Source organism: Tursiops truncatus, chromosome X (assembly GCF_011762595.2).
Source record: "Tursiops truncatus isolate mTurTru1 chromosome X, mTurTru1.mat.Y, whole genome shotgun sequence".
NCBI classification, from domain to species: Eukaryota; Metazoa; Chordata; class Mammalia; order Artiodactyla; family Delphinidae; genus Tursiops; species Tursiops truncatus.
In genome coordinates, this window is record NC_047055.1 from 88,670,831 (window position 1) to 88,680,322 (window position 9,492).

General features: G+C 40.4%; 1 protein-coding gene across 1 annotated transcript in view; it reads left to right on the forward strand.

Annotated features, from left to right (window-relative positions):
- Nucleotides 1–9,042, forward strand: part of ZNF674 (zinc finger protein 674) — a 36,200-nt gene extending 27,158 nt beyond the window's left edge. Inside the window, exon 4 of the mRNA XM_033850113.2 lies at nt 7,550–9,042. Within this exon, the coding sequence (XP_033706004.1) occupies nt 7,550–9,042 (1,493 nt within the window). The remainder of the gene's footprint in view (nt 1–7,549) is intronic.
- Nucleotides 9,043–9,492: the final 450 nt, after the last annotated feature.

Sequence of the window (9,492 nt, forward strand, 5' to 3'; positions counted from 1 at the left end):
ATGGTAGTTCTATTTGTAGTTTTTTAAGGAACCTCCATACTGTTCTCCATAGTGGCTGAACCAATTCACATTCCCACCAGCAGTTGAAGAGTGTTCGCTTTTCTCCACACCCTCTCCAGCATTTATTGATTCTAGATTTTTTGATGATGGCCATTCTGACTGGTGTGAGATGATATCTCATTGTAGTTTTGATTTGCATTTCTCTAATGATTAATGATGTTGAGCATTCTTTCATGTGTTTGTTGGCAGTCTGTATATCTTCTTTGGAGAAATGTCTATTTAGGTCTTCTGCTCATTTTTGGATTGGGTTGTTTGTTTTCTTGTTATTGAGCTGCATGAGCTGCTTGTAAATTTTGGAGATTAATCCTTTGTCGGTTGCTTCATTTGCAAATATTTTCTCCCATTCTGAGGGTTGTCTTTTGGTCTTGTTTATGGTTTCCTTTGCTGTGCAAAAGCTTTGAAGTTTCATTAGGTCCCATTTGTTTATTTTAGTTTTTATTTCCATTACTCTAGGAGGTGGGTCAGAAAGGATCTTGCTGTGATTTATGTCATAGAGTGTTCTGCCTATGTTTTCCTCTAAGAGTTTGATAGTTTCTGGCCTTACATTTAGGTCTTTAATCCATTTTGAGCTTATTTTTGTGTATGGTGTTAGGGAGTGATCTAATCTCATACTTTTACATGTACCTGTCCAGTTTTCCCAGCACCACTTATTGAAGAGGCTGTCCTTTCTCCACTGTACATTACTGCCTCCTTTATCAAATCTAAGGTGACCATATGTGCATGGGTTTATCTCTGGGCTTTCTATCCTGTTCCATTGATCTATCTTTCTGTTTTTGTGCCAGTACCATACCGTCTTGATAACTGTAGCTTTGTAGTATAGTCTGAAGTCAGGGAGCCTGATTCCTCCAGTTCCTTTTTTCGTTCTCAAGATTGCTTTGGCTATTCGGGGTCTTTTGTGTTTCCGTACAAATTGCAAAATTTTTTGTTCTAGTTCTGTAAAAATGCCAGTGGTAGTTTGATAGGGATTGCATTGAATCTATAGATTGCTTTGGGTAGTAGAGTCATTTTCACAGTGTTGATTCTTCCAATCCAAGAACATGGTATATCTCTCCATCTATTTGTATCATCTTTAATTTCTTTCATCAGTGTCTTATAATTTTCTGCATACAGGTCTTTTGTCTCCTTGTGTAGGTTTATTCCTAGATATTTTATTCTTTTTGTTGCAATGGTAAAAGGGGGTGTTTTCTTGATTTCACTTTCAGATTTTTCATCATTAGTATATAGGAATGCCAGAGATTTCTGTGCATTAATTTTGTATCCTGCTAGTTTACCAAATTCATTGATTAGCTCTAGTAGTTTTCTGGTAGCATCTTTAGGATTCTCTATGTATAGGATCATGTCATCTGCAAAAAGTGACAGCTTTACTTCTTCTTTTCCGATTTGGATTCCTTTTATTTCCTTTTCTTCTCTGATTGCTGTGGCTAAAACTTCCAAAACTATGTTGAATAAGAGTGGTGAGAGTGGGCAACCTTGTCTTGTTCCTGATCTTAGTGGAAATGCTTTCAGTTTTTCACCATTGAGGATGATGTTTGCTGTGGGCTTGTCATATATGGCCTTTATTATGTTGAGGAAAGTTCCCTCTGTGCCTACTTTCTGCAGGGTTTTTATCATAAATGGGTGTTGAATTTTGTCAAAAGCTTTCTCTGCATCTATTGAGATGATCATATGGTTTTTCTCCTTCAGTTTGTTAATATGGTTTATCACATTGATAGATTTGCGTATATTGAAGAATCCTTGCATTCCTGGAATAAACCCCACTTGATCATGGTGTATGATCCTTTTAATGTGCTGTTGGATTCTGTTTGCTAGTAATTTGTTGAGGATTTTTGCATCTATGTTCATCAGTGATATTGGCCTGTAGTTTTCTTTCTTTGTGACATCCTTGTCTGGTTTTGGTATCAAGGTGATGGTGGCCTCGTAGAAGGAGTTTGGGAGGGTTTCTCCCTCTGATATATTTTGGAAGAGTTTGAGAAGGATAGGTGTTAGCTCTTCTCTAAATGTTTGATGGAATTCGCCTGTGAAGCCATCTGGTCCTGGGCTTTTGTTTGTTGGAAGATTTTTAATCACAGTTTCAATTTCAGTGCTTGTGATTGGTCTGTTCATATTTTCTATTTCTTCCTGATTCAGTCTTGGCAGGTTGTGCATTTCTAAGAATTTGTCCATTTCTTCCAGATTGTCCATTTTATTGGCATAGGGTTGCTTGTAGTAATCTCTCATGATCTCTTTTATTTCTGCAGTGTCAGTTGTTACCTCTCCTTTTTCATTTCTAATTCTATTGATTTGAGTCTTCTCCCTTTTTTTCTTGATGAGTGTGGCTAGTGGTTTATCTATTTTCTTTATCTTCTCAAAGAACCAGCTTTTAGTTTTATTGATCTTTGCTATTGTTTCCTTCATTTCTTTTTCATTTATTTCTGATCTGATTTTTATGATTTCTTTCCTTCTGCTAGCTTTGGGGTTTTTTTGTTCTTCTTTCTCTAATTGCTTGAGGTGCAAGGTTAGGTTGTTTATTCGAGATGTTTCCTGCTTCTTAAGGTGGGCTTGTGTTGCTATAAACTTCCCCCTTAGAACTGCTTTTGCTGCATCCCACAGGTTTTGGGTCGTTGTGTCTCCATTGTCATTTGTTTCTAGGTATTTTTTTATTTCCTCTTTGATTTCTTCAGTGATCACTTCATTATTAAGTAGTGTATTGTTTAGCCTCCATGTGTTTGTATTTTTTACAGATCTTTTCCTGTAATTGATATGTAGTCTCATGGCGTTGTGGTCAGAAAAGATACTTGATACAATTTCAATTTTCTTAAATTTACCAAGGCTTGATTTGTGACCTAAGATATGATCTATCCTGGAGAATGTTCCATGAGCACTTGAGAAAAATGTGTATTCTGTTGTTTTTGGATGGAGTGTCCTATAAATATCGATTAAGTCCATCTTGTTTAATGTATCATTTAAAGCTTGTGTTTCCTTATTTATTTTCATTTTGGATGATCTGTCCATGGGTGAAAGTGGGGTGTTTAAGTCCCCTACTATGAATGTGTTACTGTCGATTTCCCCTTTTATGGCTGTTAGTATTTGCCTTATGTATTGAGGTGCTCCTATGTTGGGTGCATAAATAGTTACAATTGTTATATCTTCTTCTTGGATCGATCCCTTGATCATTATGTAGTGTCCTTCTTTGTCTCTTCTAATACTCTTTATTTTAAAGTCTATTTTGTCACATATGAGAATTGCTACTCCAGCTTTCTTTTGGATTCCGTTTGCATGGAATATCTTTTTCCATCCCCTTACTTTCAGTCTGTATGTGTCTCTAGGTCTGAAGTGGGTGTCTTGTGGACAGCATATATAAGGGTCTTGTTTTTGTATCCATTCAGCTAATCTGTGTCTTTTGGTGGGAGCATTTAGTCCATTTACATTTAAGGTAATTATCAATGTGTATGTTCCTATTCCCATTTTCTAAATTGTTTTGGATTCGTTATTATAGGTCTTTTCCTTCTCTTGTGTTTCTTGCCTAGAGAAGATCCTTTAGCATTTGTTGTAAAGCTGGTTTGGTGGTGCTGAACTCTCTCAGCTTTTGCTTGTCTGTAAAGGTTTTAATTTCTCCATCAAATCTGAATGAGATCCTTGCTGGGTAGAGTAGTCTTGGCTACAGGTTTTTATCCTTCATCACTTTCAGTATGTCCTGCCACTCCCTTCTGGCTTGTAGGGTTTCTGCTGAGAGATCAGCTGTTAACCTTATGGGGATTCCCTTATGTGTTATTTGTTGTTTTTCCCTTGCTGCTTTTAATATGCTTTCTTTGTATTTAATTTTTGACAGTTTGATTAATATGTGTCTTGGCGTATTTCTCCTTGTATTTATCCTGCATGGGACTCTCCGTGCTTCCTGGACTTGATTAACTATTTCCTTTCCCATATTAGGGAAGTTTTCAACTATATTCTCTTCAAATATTTTCTCAGTCCCTTTCTTTTTCTCTTCTTCTTCTGGAACCCCTATAATTCGAATATTGGTGCATTTAATGTTGTCCCAGAGGTCTCTGAGACTGTCCTCAGTTCTTTTCATTCTTTTTTCTTTATTCTGCTCTGCAGTAGTTATTTCCACTATTTTATCTTCCAGGTCACTTATCCGTTCTTCTGCCTCAGTTATTCTGCTATTGATCCCATCTAGAGTACTTTTAATTTCATCTATTGTGTTGTTCATCGTTGCTTGTTTCATCTTTAGTTCTTCTAGGTCCTTGTTAACTGATTCTTGCATTTTGTCCATTCTATTGTCCATTCTATCTCCAAGATTTCGGATCAACCTTACTATCATTATTCTGAATTCTTTTTCAGGTAGACTGCCTATTTCCTCTTCATTTGTTAGGTCTTGTGCATTTTTATCTTGCTCCTTTGTCTGCTGTGTGTTTTTCTGTCTTCTCATTTTGCTTATCTTGCTGTGTTTGGGGTCTCCTTTTTGCAGGCTGCAGGTTTGTAGTTCCTCCTGTTTTTGATGTCTGTCTCCAGTGGCTAAGGTTGGTTCAGTGGGTTGTGTAGGCTTCCTGGTGGAGGGGACTAGTGCCTGTGTTGTGGTGGATGAGGCTGGATCTTGTCTCTCTAGTGGGCAGGTTCACGTCTGGTGGTGTGTTTTGGGGTGTCTGTGGCCTTATGATTTTAGGCAGCCTCTCTGCTAATGGGTGGGGTTGTGTTCCTGTTTTGCTAGTTGTTTGGCATAGGTTTTCCAGCACTGTGGCTTGCTGGTCATTGAGTGAAGCTGGGTGCTGGTGTTAAGATGGAGGTCTCTGGGAGATTTTCGCCGTTTGATATTATGTGGAGCTGGGAGGTCTCTTGTGGACCAGTGTCCTGAAGTTGGCTCTCCTACCTCAGAGGCAGAGCCCTGCCTCCTGACTGGAGCACCAAGAGCTTTTCATCCACACGGCTCAGGATAAAAGGGAGAAAAAGTAGAGGGAATTAGTAGAAGTATGAGGAAAGAAAGAAGGAAAGGAGGGTAGGAAGGAAGGAAGAAAGAAAGAAAGAAGCAAAGAAGGCAAGAAGGAAAGAAAGGAGGGAGGGAGGGAGGGAGGAAGGAAGGAAGGAGGGAAAGAAGGAAAAAAGACAGAAAGAAAGAAGATACAGTAAAAATAAAATAAAGTATAATAAAGTTATTGAATTAAAAAATTCTTATTTAGAAAAAAAAAAGGGACGGATAGAACCTTAGGACAAATGTTGTAAGCAAAGCTATACAGACAAAATCTTACACAGAAGCATACACATACACCCTCACTAAAAGAGGTAAATGGGGAAAAATCATAAATCTTGCTGTCAGAGACCACCTCCTCAATTTGGGATGATTCGTTGTCTAAAGGAGGGAAGGAAGGAAGGAAAGAAAGAAAGAAAGAAAGAAAGAACGAAGGTAAAGTATAATTACGTTATTAAAATTAATTATTAAGAAAAAAAATTAAAAAAAAAAACATGGACGGATAGAACCCTAGGACAAATGGTGGAAGCAAGACTATACAGACAAGATCTCACACAGAAGCATACACATACACATTCACAAGAAGAGGAAAAGGGAAAAAATCATAGATCTTGCTCCTAAAGTCCACTTCCTTAATTTGGGATGTTTGGTTGTCTATTCAGGTATTCCACAGACGCAGGGTATATCAAGTTGATTGTGGAGCTTTAATCCGCTGCTTCTGAGGCTGCTGGGAGAGATTTCCCTTTCTCTTCTTTGTTCTCACAGCTCCCAGGGCTCAGCTTTGGATTTGGCCCTGCCACTGCGTGTAGGTCGCTGGAGGGCGTCTGTTTTTTGCTCAGACAGGATGGGGTTAAAAGAGCCGCTGATTCGGGGGCTCTGGCGCACTCAGGCCGGCGGGGAGGGAGGGGCACGGAGTGCGGGGCGGGCCTGCGGTGGCAAAGGCCGGCATGACTTTGCACCAGCCTGAGGCGCGCTGTGCGTTCTCCCGGGGAAGTTGTCCCTGGATCCCGGGAACCTGGCAGTGGCGGGCTGCACAGGCTCCGCAGAAGAGGGGTGTGGAGGGTGACCTGTGCTCGCACACAGGCCCCTTGGTGGCGGCAGCAGCAGCCTTAACGTCTCCCGCCCGTCTCTGGGGTCCGCGCTTTTAGCTGCGGCTCGCGCCCGTCTCTGGGGTTCGCGCTTTTAGCCGCGGCTCACTCCAGTCTCTGGAGTTCCTTTAAGCAGCATTCTTAAACCCCTCTCCTCACGCCCCAGGAAACAAAGAGGGAAGGAAAAGTCTCCTGCCTCTTCGGCAGGTGCAGACTTTTCCCCGGACTCCCTCCCGGCTAGCCGTGGTGCACTAACCCCTTCAGGCTATGTTCAAGCCGCCAACCCCAGTCCTCTCCCTGCGCTCCGTCCGAAACCGGAACCCGAGCCTCAGAGCCTCAGCTCGCAGCCCCGCCCACCCCGGCGGGTGAGCAGACAAGCCTCTCGGGCTGGTGAGTGCCGGTCGGCACCGATCCTCTGTGCGGGAATCTCCCCGCTTTGCCCTCCGCACCCGTTGCTGTGCACTCCTCCGCGGCTTCGAAGCTCCCCCCTCCGCCTCCCGCAGTCTCCGCCCGCGAAGGGGCTTCCTAGTGTGTGGAAACTTTTCCTCCTTCACAGCTCCCTCCCACTGGTGCAGGTGCCGTCCCTATTCTTTTGTCTCTGTTTTTTCTTTTTTACTTTTGCCCTACCCAGGTACGTGGGGAGTTTCTTGCCTTTTGGGAGGTCTGAGGTCTTCTGCCAGCCTTCAGTAGGTGTTCTGTAGGAGTTGTTCCACGTGTAGATGTATTTCTGGTGTATCTGTGGGGAGGAAGGTGATCTCCGCGTCTTACTCTTCCGCCATCTTCCGCCTTCCCCTTTGATGTGATTTTAAAAGGGGTTGTTTATTTACTTTCCCTTTCTGATATTTCACTGTTAGTGTAAAGAAATGTAACTGATTTCTGGATGTTAATCTTGTATCCTGCTACCATGCTGAATTTATCAGTTCTAGTAGTTTTTGTGTGGAGTCTTTAGGGATTTCTATATATAGTATCATATCAGGCTTTTGATTTCTTATATATAACATCCTTCTTTCCAGTTTCCTTGACCAGTGGGGAATCTTTCTAGTTCCTGTTTAACACACATGGATGCCCTTTGTGGCTCCTACTTTTAGTGCAAATTATATTCTAGTTTCCTGAACATTTGTGCCCTGTGGTCTGGATTCCCCTGCAAATCTTCAACCTTCAGTTTCTGTTCACCCCATCCCTTTAAACTCTCACTTCAGTTTTGACACCTAAAAACTTTCTTTTCTTGGTTTTGAGCTTGACTGGGTATTAAATTATTTTCTGTTAAATGTGGGCCAGCATTTGTTTGTATTTACAGTTGAGGGAGGTGGTGGTGGTGGAGCATAGGGAGGTTTCATCCACGTCAGCTCAGGTCCATTAATAGGAGTTAACAGCAGGGCATTTATGAATGAATTTTATGCCATAACATTATAGTAGAAATATTTACAAGTTTGATGATTCATTGCATTTTTTCCCCTAGAATTCTGGCAAGTTGGTGACCCAACAGATAATCATAAGGAAAGCCAAGACAAACCTCTGTGGCAAGCTGCATCCGTTGATAAGGAAACACTGAAGGATGGAAGTGGCCCAAAATTCAGAACATACAGAAAAATCATTTATCCAAGCACAAACTTTGTTTCTATAAGACAAAGACTCCCTAAATATGATTCATGGGGAAAGTGTTCAAAACATAATTTAAATTTTCTTAGTCAAAGTAGAAGCTATGTAAGAAAGAAAGATGATGAATGTAAGGCATATTGGAAATTATGCTTCCATTCTAATCTTGATAAAGCTCAACCTGGAGAGAAATTCTTTGAGCTTAATGAACATGGAAAAGCCTTCCACCATAAGCAATCCCTTAATAAAAGTCCAAGAATTCAAACTGGGGAGAAACTCTATAAATGTTCTGAATGTGGAAAAGTATTTATCCAGAAAGCAAACCTTGTTGTACATCAGAGAACTCACACCAGAGAGAAACCTTACGAATGCTGTGAATGTGCAAAAACCTTCAGCCAAAAGTCAACCCTCATTGCACACCAGAGAACTCATACAGGGGAGAAGCCGTATGAATGCAGTGAATGTGGGAAAACATTTATCCAGAAGTCAACTCTGATTAAACATCAGCGAACTCATACAGGAGAGAAACCATTTGTATGTGGTGAATGTGCAAAAGCTTTTAAGAGTTCATATCACCTTATTAGACATGAAAAAACACACATTAGACAAGCATTTTATGAAGCTATCAAATGTGGGAAGTCCAGCCTTACACACCAAAGGACTCATACAGGTGAGAAACCTGAGTGCAATGAACATGGGAAAGCCTTTGATGAGACGCCCACCCCCATTAAACATCAAGGAACTCATACAAAAGAGAAACCTTATGAGTGCAGTAAATGCGGAAAAGTCTTCAGGGGAAAGTCACACCTTTCTGTTCATCAGAGAGTTCATACAGGAGAGAAACCCTATGAATGCAGCATATGTGGGAAGACTTTCAGTGGAAAATCACACCTCTCTGTCCATCAGAGAACTCATACAGGAGAGAAACCTTATGAATGCAGAAGATGTGGGAAAGCATTTGGTGAGAAGTCAACCCTTATTGTACATCAGAGAACTCATACAGGAGAAAAACCCTATAAATGCAACGAATGTGGGAAAGCCTTCAGTGAAAAGTCACCACTGACTAAACATCAGAGAATTCATACAGGAGAGAGACCCTATGAATGCAGTGACTGTAGGAAAGCATTCAGTAGGAAATCAACTCTCATTAAATATCAGAGAATTCATACAGGAGAAAAACCCTATGAATGTAGTGAATGTGGCAAAGCCTTCAGTGTGAAATCAACTCTCATTGTACATCACAGAACTCATACAGGAGAGAAACCTTATGAATGCAGAGAATGTGGCAAAGCCTTCAGTGGGAAGTCAACACTCATTAAACATCAGAAAAGTCATACAGGAGAGAAAACCTATTAAGATACTTTACTGTGAGATAATTTCACTAGTTACACCTCATTATATTATATATCAATTCATCCTGGGGAGTAACCTTATAAATATCAAAAAATGTCAAAAACTCTTCATATATTATTTAATGTTCATTTAACTTAATAAAAGGCACAAAAGTATAATTCCAGAAGGATATAATAAATGTGATCAATTTTTCACGCAGAATTCTTACACAAGTGGAGAACTGTATACCAGAGAATTCAAAAGTGGCAAAACTGTGAATATATTGATGTGGAAAAGACTTTAGAAAGAATTTAAATATCCTTGCCTATCAGAGTATTTATGCTGACCTATCAGAGTATTTATGCTGAGGAAAAACAAAGAATTTAATGAGTTTAGAAAACTGTGTTAGAAATTATGAGAGAAATATGTTCCATAGTCTATACCACACATTTTGTGTGAAAGGTGCAGAGGTTG